This window comes from Dipodomys ordii, unplaced genomic scaffold (genome assembly GCF_000151885.1).
Source record: "Dipodomys ordii isolate 6190 unplaced genomic scaffold, Dord_2.0 Scaffold27, whole genome shotgun sequence".
In the NCBI taxonomy this organism is placed as follows: Eukaryota; Metazoa; Chordata; class Mammalia; order Rodentia; family Heteromyidae; genus Dipodomys; species Dipodomys ordii.
The window spans coordinates 615,576-631,312 of record NW_012267243.1 but is presented as its reverse complement, the minus strand read 5'-3'; the positions used below and the strand labels follow the sequence as shown (position 1 = coordinate 631,312).

The 15,737-nt window shown below is 34.2% G+C and overlaps 2 protein-coding genes across 2 annotated transcripts; both read left to right on the top strand.

Moving 5' to 3' along the window:
- Positions 1-4,523: 4,523 nt before the first annotated feature.
- Positions 4,524-5,471, top strand: LOC105985016 (olfactory receptor 14A16-like). The gene has a single exon (XM_013015430.1). The coding sequence runs from the start codon at positions 4,524-4,526 to the stop codon at positions 5,469-5,471; it is 948 nt and encodes a 315-aa protein (XP_012870884.1).
- Positions 5,472-14,582: 9,111 nt separating this feature from the next.
- On the top strand, positions 14,583-15,524 carry LOC105985015 (olfactory receptor 14A2-like). The gene has a single exon (XM_013015429.1). It carries the CDS (start codon positions 14,583-14,585, stop codon positions 15,522-15,524), a length of 942 nt encoding a protein of 313 aa, XP_012870883.1.
- Positions 15,525-15,737: the final 213 nt, after the last annotated feature.

Below are 15,737 nucleotides of genomic sequence, written 5' to 3'. Positions count from 1 at the left end.
CAATGTATTCTAGATTTATCTTGTGATGTCATTAAGATACAATTTTTAAATATTGTGTTTGGGTTCTGTGTGTGATGGTCTACTCTCCATCCCAATATCATTCTACTAAGTCCTGTGCAATCAACCTTATGATTATTTTCTTCTAAACTTTTCATTTGTCATCCAAAAACTAAATACATATGCTTAAAAATAATTATTTAATTGTGCATTATATGTCATCTAATATGACAATCTGACACATCATATAAAGTGTAATGGTAGAATTAAATAAATTAATATTTTTATTTGATAAACTAAAATATAATTTAAGGATTTAACCTTATTCAGATATGAATGGCTAAATATACTTATTTCAAATAAGTATTGATAAATATGCTTATGATTCACCCAATATTTAACTATTGACAACACAGATATTCAAAGATCAATCCCTAAACTTTATGGTCCTTTGTTAACTGCATAGAAATTATTATATACAACATTCACTGCAACTACATCTAGACAAAATGTGCATTAATCTACTCACATTATTCTCTTTTCTAATTATTCTTAAGATATAAATATTATACATCTACATATGTTCCCTAAATGTGGTTTATGAGCACATTACTGTTTCAGAAAAATTACTTATTTAAACTTAATTTAAATTCTATTCTGTGTGTGAAACATTTGTAGCAGGAACAATGGGAAGGAACCAGCTTCAAATACTGCTTGGTATCTGGCCCTGCTCATGATTGCTCCATTCTGCTAGTGATCACTCCTATTGCAGACAATGTATGATCACTGATTTGTTTTATAGCAAAGAGGGTTCCAAAACTATTTTGTACCACTTGCAATTATTGAGGAACCATCCTCAAAATGACATTTCAAGCAACAACTCCTTCTTATTGCTTCATACATATGAACAACTTATGATGTTTCTTTAAAAACCTGGGAATTGGCATTTAGCACAAACACCAACTTCAGAAAGCAGACTCTGTAAGTCAAGAGTCATCCCTAATTCAGGCATACCGCACTTATCCATGTATACCTAATTCTGGCCTAAATGTAGACCTTATCAAGGCTACATCAGGACCCTTAAGTCATCTTACTCATAAGGTCTGTTGCTTTGATGTAATGTATTCTACTTTCATTTTAATAAATTCCTCTTCATTTGTAACTATTCCTTTGTGTCTTGCTCAGTCTTTTGTGTGACTCACGAAAAGACCCAGATCCATCTCGTGGAAAAATGGCTTTCATTCCTGAAAACCACTATTCTCTCACATCATTAAAACTCCAAAGTACTTGACCTATATGTGTTATTACTTCCATAGTTGCATGAACCTTCAACCAGTCAAAAGTAACTCCAAAAATAACAAATGTTTGTCTCTCTTTTCTACACCACACTCATCCATCTAGATGCTCAAAAACAAGGATGTGAAATATTCATTGAGGGCAATGATAATAAAAACATTTGGAGAGATAAAATTTATAATCTATAGCTTTCATCTTAGATATTATTAGCTCATGGATTATTTGCTCTTTACAGGCCACAAAATTTGCCATGAGATAGGTACATGCAAGAGGATAGGGTGTGGTAGAAGGTACTTGCAAGAGGGTAAGAGAGAGGTAGAAGACTAAGGTGGAGAAGAATTCATTGTATATTCTACCATAGAATTCAGAAATTTAAGGGAAGAGGTCTGCTGAAGGGGGTGAAGATGTTGAAGTTATGATGATACAGATCAAGATGCATTGTACACATAAACTGCTTTGTTAAAAGGCAAATGAATATATAAACTAAAATTAAGTAAGGCAAGGCCTTGCTTTGGAGGGGTGGGTGAGAATATTGAAAAGGGTGACAGTGCTCAAGATGCACTATATCTAAACTGCTTCAATGTACAACTACTTATATCAAATAATCAAAAAAACATCTAAAAGTCTAAACTACTGAAATCACAATGATGTTTCCTTGTTCCCAGAATTCTGATGTATCTCAAGATTCTGTGCTCTACAGAAAACATGCTCTTTCTCAACAATGGCATTACGTTCCTCTTACTGAGGTCTAATGTTCTGGTTTACTTGATAATCTCTTGCTTATTCCTTTAATCACAGAGGAAAAGTTACCTGCACTCTTTTTCTAAACACCATTCTCTTTCTAAAATGGGCACAAAGTCTTTGCCACAGAGGAAAGTTGAAGGTGCTTATAGCTCAATTACATGTGGCAAGCTAAAGTCACAACTGTGATAGTGTGAGGAGGGATGCTGGGATGGAGAAATGCATAGTCAGGGTACACGGGACTGCTCAGCTCTGCTTGTCTTGCTCTGTTCACACAAACCCAGTTGGTCTCATTGCATGATATATTCTTGGAAGGCCTGAGAAAATGGGTGAATTAATTCTGAATCATATTTCATTTTCAACAGAAGATCTTCTGGCACAGTGCCTCTGGTGCCAATGAGCATCCAACTGGGAGGACACAGAGTCATTAGGGGAACCAATGTAATACCTTTCTTTGTTGGCAACTTTGTATATAAAAATACAGACAAGAATTCAACTAAACAAATTTACTTGATCAACGGGTTACTTTCGAAGGTGTTTTTGAAAAGAATAGTTATGTATAGGTAAAATTATGTACATAATATTGTTATTCACAATTTATGTGCAATATGAATAATGAATGTTTTCATTGTTCTTATCCGTATTCTGAAATTTAGAACATTACATCCTAAGACAAAAACGTTGTATATATTTTTATTTCAGTTTTGTAGAATATCTAAAAATAAATGGGAAAAGCTTGGCAAAGAATCACTAATGTTGGTATATATTTTTAATTTGTATATTGAAATTTTACACACTAATATAAAAATTAAATGCATTAAAACTTTTAATAGTTTATCCCTATTAAAGTTACACTAAAAATATTTTTTTCTTTTCTCATACTGTGGACATATTGTCAGGTAGGATGAATTATATTTTCCTTGTAATAAATATGACAATATTAAAATAAAGGAAAATGGTAATAATTTGTCAAAATTTGAGATCATGAATTTCAGTTATTCTTTACATAACAAAGGTAAGTTTCACAATTGCTAATAACACTGGTAATATCATTTCAGAAATAGCCCTCCAAACAAAAAATTCATTGGATATAAAAACTACCTAAAGTTGGACCTAAATATTTGTACTTCTAATATCATTTCAGAAATAGCCCTCCAAACAAAAAATTCATTGGATATAAAAACTACCTAAAGTTGGACCTAAATATTTGTACTTCTAAGTCTGTGTCTGATAACAATACTCATCAGAAATCTTGTTCCATTATGCAATATAATTAATTTGATTCCATACTAATTAGGTAATTGTTTCAGTTCAGATATATAGAATACTTACATAAGTAATAGTTAAAACAGCACCTGTCAGTAAAGGGAAGATTAGAACTTAGTAAATTCAAGAAAAAGAATATTATGCATTCCTTCTTATGATACTGCAATAGATTAATGGATGTTCTAATAACCAGAACAACTGTGATATTCAAACAGGAATGTACACCTTGTTAGATCAACAATAATGCTCACCCAAGTGTTCTTCCTATGTGAGAAAATTTCCTTTACCAGTCTCATTCTTGTCATTCAATTCACAGTATTTCAAAGAATGGAATCCTGAAATTAGGTATAGTGATAATTCATTAGATAACTGTATTCCCTTTGCTTATATGCATCTAATATAAAACTCTTTATGTCATTTTAACTCTATTCATTTCTTAAGCAGTTTGCTTTTTTTCTATGCTTACATTTCACTTTTTTTCATTAGCATAAAATATATTACAAGCCTTTATTATTAGGTACTGTATAAGACATGTGTCCTAATTTTTATTTTTGAAAACTAGTTTTTCTGAACAATTGGTGTAGACAGTGTTAAGAAATATGATGACTCCTCTCACACTCTATTTATTCTTTCAAAAATATCTCCTTCACTTGAAACCTTGGTAAGCATACCAGGGACTCAGTATTAACTTTAATGAGATGAAAAAGGTAGCTTATTATCACTAAATTCTACAGTTGTTTCAGACAAATTTTATAAACAATCACTTAACTTTTACTCTATACCTATAGTATAATAATGTGGGGAATAATAAAGAAAGGAAAATCTTGAAATCATTTATTATATCTCTTCAGCTATGAAACATTTATCAGGAATTAAAGCAGATTGCCAGTATCATTAATAAGTAATTCTTTATCAAATTCAAAAATCTTTTACTACTTTTAGCTTATTCTAGAAAAGTCATAGAAAATATTCATTAATGGAAAAGTTATATATTAAGCTTATTTCATGAAATTATTGGTTTCAATTAATCACAGACTGCTCTTAATGACTCACAAAAATTACATGGATTCAAAAATATAATGTGCAAGATGTGATATCCTAGCTTATTTCATAGAAATTTCCTTGAAATATCCTTAGAATTAATCAATATTACCAAGGAAAAAATTCAAACTCTAAATGAAACAATGATAATTTTCCCTGTATTCTCACAGACAAGAATCAAAATGATGGAGACTTTAACCAATATGACCACCATAACTGAATTCTTGCTCATGGGATTCCCAGATGACCAAGTACTGCAGAGACTGTGTGTCACCCTCTTCTTCCTTATTTACTTGGTTGCATTGATAGGGAACCTTCTCATCATCGCCCTCACCTCCATAGACCAGCGTCTCCAGTCCCCCATGTACTTTTTCTTGAAGAACTTATCCTTGATTGACATCTGCTATATCTCAGTCACTGTCCCTAAATTTATTATAAACTCTCTATCAAATACTCATTCAATTTCCTTTGGGGGATGTGTCTTACAAGTCTTCCTTGTTATATTTTTGGCGGGTACTGAGTTTGCCCTTCTCCTAGTGATGTCCTATGACCGCTTTGCTGCCATTTGTCATCCCCTGCACTATGAGGTCACCATGAACAGAGGCACCTGTATGCAAATGCTGAAGGCTGCATGGCTCAGTGGGTGTCTATATGGATCCCTTCATACTGCAGGTACTTTCTCTGCCCACTTCTGTGGTCCCAATATAGTGCATCAGTTTTTTTGTGATATTCCTTCATTACTTATGCTTTCTTGTCCTGGGGAGCAAATTCTAGAATATATATTCATCATTGTTAGCTGTTTCTTTGCTTTCATATGCTTTGTTTTAATGATTGTTTCCTATATCCACATTTTTGCCATCATTCTAAGAATTCCTTCTGCCCAAGGCAGACTCAAAACCTTCTCCACCTGCATGCCCCATCTCACTGTGGTAACCTTGTTTCTTTCTTCTGGGTTTATTTCATATTTAGGTTCAACATCTCCATCTTCATCATCACTGAACCTCTTCATTTCTGTCTTCTATTCTTTGTTACCTCCCAGCCTGAATCCTGTCATTTACAGTCTGAGAAACCGAGACATGAAAGTGGCTCTGGGCAATATTTTGGGGGGAAAATGTATAGCAAATAAATGACATTGCTACTTAAGATAGTATGTCAAAACTAGGGTTATAGGAATTATTAAAATTATCAGATGCCTGCTACACCATTTTGTTGCTGATGAACAAAATGAAACATTTTATTTTTGTGAAAGTAAATATAAGCAAGGTCTTGAAAATTTTCACTCTAATAAAAATCCTATACTTTTTAAATGTATCTCACTTCAATTTTAGAACAGTATATTTAATTTTATAGTCAAGTTGACTAAGAGCAGACGCAATTTGTTCAATAGTTGTAGTACAACTTGAATTTTCTCTTTCTTTCCAATTTTGGTAAGTCATGTAATTTTTGGTGAGGAAGAGACAATACCATTTAATATTAATATTATAATGCATCAACATATTTTTTATTTTCCTTAAATAGTTGTACCAGGCAGTTGCCATCCAAAAAATGACCAGCATAACTTTTATAATATCCTCTTCTGTATTTTCCAGCTTGTATTGCTTCCTTATCTTTAGTCCCAGCACTGCTGTTCACAATTTTATTTTAAAGGCTGGTTGGCTTTCAATAATTATAAGAATGGCATTTTCAAGAAATATTTGGCTTTGTTTATTCTATAGATAGTGTGTTTGTTTCCCTATTTATTATCATTATTCTCATTGTTTTAGTATTTAGCTTGGATTATTCTTAAGTCATGAATACTTAAAATAGTCTTGATATGTTTTAAGTCAGTAATTATCTGGGCCCAATAATTTAGTATGTTTCCTATCACTTCAGATCAATACATGGTATTTTTGTGGTATCTTTTTTATCATTTATAGAAAACGTGCTTCGATTCTACATGATATATATGTACATACATGATACGTGTATAAATACACAAATGCATATATATAAATGCATGCAAGTATGATGTCTTTATTATTTGGGCTTCCCTAAATTGTGCAAAATATTCCACTTTTGGGCATTTACCCAAACAATCACAAACAGGGCTATACTAAAGCTGCCAGCACAACTATATTTATTGCAGCATTATTTACCATAGCTAAGATATGGAACCAACCCAGAAGTCTCTCAGTAGATGAATGGATCAAGAAAATGTGACACACACACACACACACACACACACACACACACACACACACACACCCTGGAATTCTATGCCTCCATGACAAAGAATTCACATCACCCCATTTGTTAGGAAATGGAAAGACTTGGAAAAAATTATATTGAATGAAGGACGTTAGACCCAAAGAAATGTAAGTCCGATGGTTTGACTTATTTGCAATAACTAGTACATGTGTAGGACAAGCAGAAAAGATCAAAAGCTATGTACATATGACCATATAAGATGATGTTAAGCAAAATGAACCCCAAGACAGGAACACAAGTGTTTTAATTTCTTTCTTGCTATTGTTTATAAACCATTTTGATTCTGGTGCCATGCATCTTGTATATACAGTTTTCTAATTTGGGGAGGGGAAGGGGAAAAACAAAATGCTTAAAAAAGGGATACAGGTTGATCCATTGTAATAATGAGCTGTACAAGACACTATGTTATAACTTTGCCAAGGGTTGGGGGAGGGAGGAGTGGGAGGAGAAGTTGGGGAGGTGGGAAGGAAGAGATGATAGGGCAAAAAAAAAGGAGGAGGCAACAATGTTCCATAGGAAATGTACTCATTACCTTAGTCTAACTGTAACCCCTCTGTACAGTATTTTTACAATAAAAAAATATTAAAAAAGAAAGAACAGAAAAACAGCATAAAGGAAGTGATAGTAGAAAGAAGCAAAGGAGGGTATAACAATGTTGGACAAGAAATGTACTCATTACTCACGTAATTGTAACCCCTCTGTACAGCATCTTTACAATAAAATACAATTTTAAAGAAGAAAAACATGAAAACAAAATATGGTGTGTTTTAAATTACAATACAAGATAAATAGTTTAAAAAGTAAATAATCTTTAGTTTGGGGCAATGATGCTAATACATTTCCTGGAGAATCTATCATTCCACACTTTTAGCCTTTCTCCATAAGTTAAGATTTTTCTTTACTTATTCTCTCAAAATTGAGAGGCATATTCCTTTCTGCATCAAGAAGATAACTTGTTTCAACTTTGTAGCATAAATCTTCACTTGTTCACTGTTGACCTAAGTGTTAGTTACATTTTGAAATAACAAAAGAGTAGAGGGTAATAAGATTTATTTTTATTAGTAGAAAAGTAAATTATTCCAGGTGTTCCTTAGAATAGGATGAAGATTACTCAGAAAAGTATAAGTAGAACCTCAGTAATATGCACCTCTTCACTTTTTGGTGTATATCCAAGGAAAATGATGTTGATGCATCAAAGTGAAGCCTGCATATCACATCTACAGTAGCGCTCTACTTAACTTAGTAACCAGCAATAATTTAATGGATAAAAATATGGAGTTTGATTGTGTCATTCAAAGAATGGCATCCAAACATTCTACAAAAAATAGGTGAGACTAGAGAACAGTTGTTGTGTTTAGTGAAATAAGCCAAAGAAAGAGAGAAAGCCAAGCACCAGTGGCTCACATCTGAAATCCTAGCTACTTAGGAGGCTGAGATCAGAGGATTGTGGTTTGAAGTCAGCCTGGCAGAAAAGTCCCCATGAGAGTCTTCTCTCCAATTAACCACTCAACAACCAGAAATGAAGCAGTGGCTCAAAGTGGCAGAGTACTAGCAAAGATCTCAAGGACAGCCTTGAAAGCCCCAGGAGTGAAGAAAACAATAAAATAAAAAAATATAAAAGAAAGGGAACACTTTTCTCTACCATTCCTTTCTCTTTCTTTCTTTTTCTTTTCTTTCGTTCTTTCTTTTTTTTGTTGTTGTTGTTGTTTGTCATGGGGCCTGAACTCTGGACCTGGGCACTGTCCCTCATCTCTTCAGCTCAAGGCTAGTGCTCTATCACTTGAGCCATCGCACCGTATCCAGCTTTTTCTGCTTATATGGTGCTGAGGAATCGAACCCAGGGCCTCAGGCATGCAAGGCAAGCGCTCTACCACTGAGCCAACTTCCCAGCCTCATTCCAAATTTTAATATCTATCCAAATGTATTTCTATGATGACTTGGAGTTGGAAAGCATGTTGGCCAGCTGTCCATAGTACAGGAGCTTGAAACCTAGATATAAAAATATAGTTTTATAGTAAAAAATTTGATAGAATAAGGATGTGAGTATAGCTTATGATACTCTAATACACACATATACTATATATGCATATATGTATATATATGAAACCTCCAAAGACAAAATAATGATAAATGGAAATCTCAGTTACCTTGATTTGACAAATACATACTACATATACATACTGCACATACATAGTGAAATTAACCATACTTTATGTGGTCCATATATAGGTACTACATATATAAGAACATTTAAATCCACAGATACATATTTTTTATCATATATCCAATAATAAATATTTAGGAGATGGAAATGTTAAATATCTTGACATTTTCATTATATACTGAAAGATTATAATTATTGTGTGGTATTCCATAATTTTGTATAGTATAAATAATTAAAATGATTAAATGCTTCCATTGTTTAAAATCGCATTTATATTTCTTTCAGTTAGTGAATAAATTGGGAACTTTGATACATTTAAATTAATTTTAGGAGACATTTTGCAGAATCATATTGCCCTACTAATATTGTTTGTTTGTTCTGTTGAACTTTGTTTTTATCTCAATGAGAATTAGTGCTCTATATCATTTGTGTGACGGTATGTGTTTATATTCAATGTTTAAATTTGTTTCATTGCAAATCATACATATGAGGATTTTTTGGGGCTGTGGAGGGTCCAGTCGTGGGGCCTGAACTCTGGGCCTGGGCGCTGTCCCTCAGCTCTTCAGCTCAAGGCTAGCACTCTACCACTTGAGCTACAGCGCCACTTCCGGCTTTTATTCTTTTTGTTTATGTGGTGGTGAGGAATCAAACCCAGGGCCTCATGCATGCAAGGCAAGTGCTCTACCACTGAGCCACCTTCCTAGCCCCCATTTGAGGATTTATGACAGTGTTGACTTGTGATTAAGGAAAATCTTCAGCTCAACCTCCAATAAAATAGTTAACTGGGCTGGGAAGATGGCTCAGTGGTAGAGCACTTGCCTTGCATGCATGAGGCCCTGGGTTCGATTCCTCAGCACCACATAAGCAAAAAGAAAAAAAAAAGCCGGAAGTGGCGCTGTGGCTCAAGTGGCAGAGCGCTAGCCTTGAGCTGAAGAGCTGAAGGACAGCGCCCAGGCCCAGAGTTCAGGCGCCACAACTGGACCCAAAAAAAATAATAATAATAAAATAGTTAACTACAAAAGTATATTTTCAATGAGCTCTCAGTAATGACATCTGTTCCATTCTTTTTAGAATTTTTTTAAATTTATTTATACTTGCTATTTCAATAAGTTTAAGTACTTAAGATGAATGCTAAATTTTATAGAGAGGGATTTTTTATTTCATTACAATGATAATTTTCTCTTAAAATATTTTATCTTCTTTTTTGGGGTTCCAGTTGTGGGGCCTGAACTCTGGGCCTGGGCGTTGTCCCTCAGCTCTTCAGCTCAAGGCTAGTGCTCTACCACTTGAGCCACAGCACCACTTCGGGCTTTTTTTCTTTTTACTTATGTGGTGCTGAGGAATCAAACACGGGGCCTCATGCATGCAAGGCAAGGGCACTACCACTAAGCCACCTTCTCAACCCAAAAATATTTTATGTTATAGAATTGTATTACCCACCTGTTCTAATGCTAAGCAATCTTTTATATAATTTATAATTATGTTAGGGTTTATTATTCAAATTTTGAAGAACATGACTTCATTCTGTACTGTAAGATACTTTTCTATTTGGTTTCATATTGTGTTTACAAGAAAATATTCTTCAGGTCATTTACAGCTTTACATACTTATTTTTACTTAATTTTAATGTATTTTTTAATTTTAAAGTTAATCTGGAAGTGGCACTGTGGCTCAGGCGGTACAGCGCTTGCCTTGAGCTGAAGGGCACAAGGACAGTGCCCAAGCCCAGAGTTCAAGCCCCACGACTGACCAAAAAATAAATAAAAAAAATACAGTTAATCTGACTAAACTTCTTGGAATTAGTTATGCACTAGATAGCTGTTGTTATGATGATCAAATTTAAGCTATTTCAGATCTTTATAATGATAGACAAAATTTCAATTATAGTTCTTTATAATTAAAAGTCATACATTCATGATCTTTTTCTTTACATATGAAGTGAAAGAAAGTAACTATAGATACACCTTCATATTGTGAGATTCTTAGATTACAATGGTAATATTCTAATCTAAATAATAATCTACACGATATGATTCTTTAATTAAAGTAGTTAAAACACTTAAGAGATACAAATGAGCTCCTACTTTGTCACAGAATTTAGAACACGCGAATGGATTACAGTAATGTACTGGGCACCCTTTGATGAGTCTCCAGTCAGAAGTCAAGTAAAACTTTCTGGGGCCCTAGAGAAAAACAAAAACAAAAAACCCCACCGCAGTAGCAAAGATGACAGGCATGCAGGTCAGGCCTGGCTGCACTCACTGCACTCACTCTTGGTAGTGAATGAGGCTCCATAAAGAACGTGCATCATGGCCCCCATGAGAACTGTTTGTTCTCATTCCTTTGTGTTCCCAAACGGTGATGCAAAATGAACTAAAAATTATGTCACACCAATTAAAAAGGGACAGCATAACACTCGCTCATATTCCCCCTCATGCCATGGATTGTAGAAGAGCTCTAACATTAGCACCTTGAATCGTATCAGGTGAGTCTGAATACAACAACTGCATATGATGGTTGAAAAGCCAGTGGGAAAAGGAGTCTTGATCAATGCATAAAAAAGTACATGCAAAAAAACAAAAACGTTTTTCTGTGTGTACAAACTGTCAATCAAAGATCTGGTCTATATAAAATCTAAATGTCTTTTGAAGTGTTTCCTTTAGTTAATACAAGATTTTTAAATTAATTTTATACATTATAGTTAATAGGTATGGGGTATAGCTAGATAATTTCATGCAGTGGACATATGAAATAACCAATTTTCTTGGAACATGAATCTTTGTGTTAGGAATTTTTCAAACCCCTTTCCATTTCCCCCATGTTCTCCTAAGACTCAATACCATATTGTGAAATTTGTCTACCTTTAATATATAAAAGCTCATCAAGGTGACTTTAGGAATGATGGTGTGCATTGTTTTAATATAACACAGAGGTAAATTAAATCATATTGACAAAGAAAAGAAAAACTCATTAAATATCCCTATCATTTGCATATAGAATAATTTCATAACTAAATAAAGTGGAAACAAATGAAAGTGACATACTTTTGTGTTATTTATGTGCATGAAGATAATTTTTTAAAACCTGACTTAACTTCATTTACCACACATAATATGTCAATGCTTTTCGTATTTCTGAATGGATTTGCTATGGGTTTTGAAAGTACTGAAACACAATAGCTCAAGAAAATGCTTTGTATAGGAACTAAATTCCATAAATATTATAATGTATATGAAACAATGAGCCTTTTTTTAGAGATAGAAGTATCTTGGAAATCATAGAATCTAAGCTTTTCACTTCATTAGACTCAAGAATGAAAGAAAATCTCTTACTCTTAGAAAACATTAATGTTTCAGAAAGATAGTATTAAATTTCATTGCAGTTGCAACATTTAGGTTCCATATTTGCCTTTAACCATTTCATGTGGATTTATTTCTTAAGATTTTCAGTATTTGTCACACATAAGGCATTGGAGGAAGCAAAATCAGGCCTTGGCCTTCTTGAAATGTAGCTATTCAAGGCAAAGATCAGGAAGAGGTAAGTTCAAGAAATGCACAAGAAAAAAATGGACCCCTCCATCTCAACAAATAATCTGGGCATGGAGTCACACTAGAAATCTTCAATAAGCAAGAAGTTTGGGTAAGAAGCTGCATCTTGGACAAAATGTAAAACCCTTTCCAAAAAAACGATGAAGTGTAAAATAAAGGAGGCTGAAAGTGTGGCTCAAGTAGTAAAATAACTACCTAGCAAGAAGACCGTAAGTTCTATCTGCATTCCTGGCAAAGACAGAAAGAAAAAGAAAAGGATTATTTGAAATTTTTTACAGTATCACCACCCTTAATTTCCAGGTAGAAATAATTCCTAAATATAAGCCCATGGAAAATATAATTGAAGATACCATAAAGATCCTGAAAACAAAATTAAATCTTATTTGGATTTAATATATATTAATACATATACATTACAGTTGGAGAAATATCTATAGGGGTATGTACTATTAGAAATGGGAGGGCCAACAGAGAAGGTGAATGAGGGTACATACAAGTATGTTAAACACATGTGTTCTTTTGAAAATTGTAAGAAGGAAAGATAATGGATGGGGAATTTGATGAGTTCATTCTATGTATGAATGGAAGAGACTCTCCTTTACAGCAAATACATGCTATAAACACTTTTTTAAAGTGTTATAATTTATATCAACTTCTGCAGGAATGTAAAGATTTCATCCTCAAAACAGCCTGACCCAGGGATTATCCCTACTCACTCTGCTTGCAAAGAAAAGAGAGTTTTCAGCTTCAGGAAAATCAACTATCATCAGGGTCAATTTTCTTAGTCCTTAGATAAGTGAGAAGGTTCAATCAATAGTCCTGGTGCTTTAGGTTGGAAAAGAGAAACTTATTGACATTCACCTGTATGCCATACTTGAAATTTAGAACTCATGAAGCTCTGTTTTCTCACCTAGAAACTGAGAAGATTTGACAAGTTGGAAAGCTATCAGTTGAGGTAATTAGTAAATTGTCACTTGGGGATTTTTTAAAGAAAATAAATGGCCTATGGAAAAATATTCAATTGCAACTATAATTGTCCTGCTTTCCCCTAAATACATTTTTCATACAGGTAACTTTCTGAAACACTGAAGTGTTCATTTATATTGAAAGATAAATGTCTACTCTAAGACACTGCTCACCATCACCAAGATTCTTTTTACTAGAACTACATTTATTAGCACCTGTGTTTATTTATAATATATACATCCATCTTTATTCTAATAAAACTGGATGTATTATGGTTTATCTGTATTGGTATGTGTATATTAAAGAGAGATAGCATGTACATTAGAACATTTACAACATTTACAAAAGCGCTCTGTTGGGAATGGTTAATATGATTTAAAATTTCAGCCTATTTCATAAGTTTTTCATTAGTCAAAAATAATATTAAAGGGTTGGGAAAGTGGCTCAGTGGTAGAGCACTTGCCTTGCATGCATGAGGCACTGGGTCCATTCCTCAACACCACATAAGCAAAAAGAAAAAAAGCCAGAAGTGGCGCTGTGGCTCAAGTGGTAGAGTGCTAGCCTTGAGCTGAAGAGCTGAACGATAGTGCCCAGGCCTAGAGTTCAGGCCCCATGACCAGACCCTCCCAAAAAAACCAAAAAAACAATATTAACACTAAAATAGTATATTCAAATGATTATGTCTGCATATGTGTGTATATGCATATATATATATATATATATATATATATATATATACATACGCGTATGGAATAGAGAATGAGATATCTTTTTCACTTTTCACCCTTAGCATTTTAATGCATTTGTATGTAAAATATGAAATGTTTTTCATTCATTTTTACATAGTTTTAAAACTTACCTTTACATAGTTATATAAGGAAGTTTATGAATACTTGATCAGAGAAGGGAGGGATCAATGTGAGTGAGAACACTGATAGGGGTAGCATTGCTCAAGAAAATAACTTTATTCTCTATAAAATTATTGGTAAGTGTTAAATACAGGACTAAGTGTACAGTTGTTTTACTAATGATAAATGAATGATACAGGAGAAACCTGATGAAGAAACATAAAACTATGTCAAATCCAATGTAAGATAATTTTTCAAATACTCTAATTGGCACATTCAACATTGGTTATTCTAACACATGTAGAAATGGGACCTTCATATTTTTAAAATGTTGCATATATTTTTAAAAGTATGGAAGTGTTATAAACACTATGTGCCTGGACTATTGCAGAAATGAAAATGTTCTGCTAGAGAGGAGGAATGTCATCAGCCTAATGCTGTGATCTTTCTTCCTTTGCAGTGACTATCATGTTCAACTATTCAGTGGAAGTGAACTTCCTTCTCATGCAATTCTCTGACAGTAAGCAGCTCCAGATCGTCCATGGTTTTCTGTTCCTGCTTATCTACTTGGAGGCTCTCATGGGGAATCTCCTCATCTTCATCCTTGTCACAGTGCACCCGTGTCTTCACACCCCCATGTACTTCTTCCTGAAGAACCTGGCCTTCTTGGATGCGGGCCTCATTTCAGTCACAGTCCCTAACCTTATTCTGAACTCTTTGACCCACAGGAGCCTCATCTCTTTCCCAGGGTGTGTGTGTCAGGTCTGGTTGGTAATTCACTTTGTTGGGTCTGAGCTTTTCCTACTGACCGCTATGTCTTATGACCGCTACGTGGCCATCTGTCACCCACTACGCTATGATGTCATCATGAATAAGGGGATTTGTGTGCAGATGGTAGCCACTTCTTGGATATTTGGGAGTATCTTTGGAGCGCTGTACTCAGCTGGGACCTTTTCTTTATCTTTCTGTGGCTCCAGAAAAGTCCCACAGTTTTTCTGTGATGTCCCCTCTTTACTGAAGATTTCTTGCTCTAAGAAGCATGTTACAATTGACGTTAGTGTGACCATTGGGGTTATATGGGGGCTTTTCTGCTTGGTGTGCATTGGGATTTCATATGCTTACATCTTCAGTACAGTGCTGAGAAAGCCATCATTACCAGGTCGGTCCAAAGCCTTCTCCACCTGTGTGCCTCATCTCATAGTTGTCACCACATTTTTGGTGACAGGTGCCACCGCCTATTTGAAGCCAGTCCCTGATTCTCCACATCTTATAGATTTTTTAGTGTCTGTTTTCTACTCTGTGATGCCTCCATCTTTCAACCCTATAATATACAGTCTGAGAAACAAAGAAATCAAAGCTTCTCTGTGGAAGCTTCTGTGGAAACTACATCACTATAAGTGTTATGAGTGAAACAAGATTTTACTATCTGGAAAGGCTGAATGACATGTATTTGTGGGCATTGCTTATACTTGAGTAGGTTTTGTGGTGTGATGTAGATTGTATATTGTTATTTTAAACAAATGCTTTATTTTAAAAATGTAGAATGAGATTCAGATATGCACCATTATGAAACAATTATCTCAGGACCTACCAGATTGTCATGAGTAGTCCATATAATTCAGA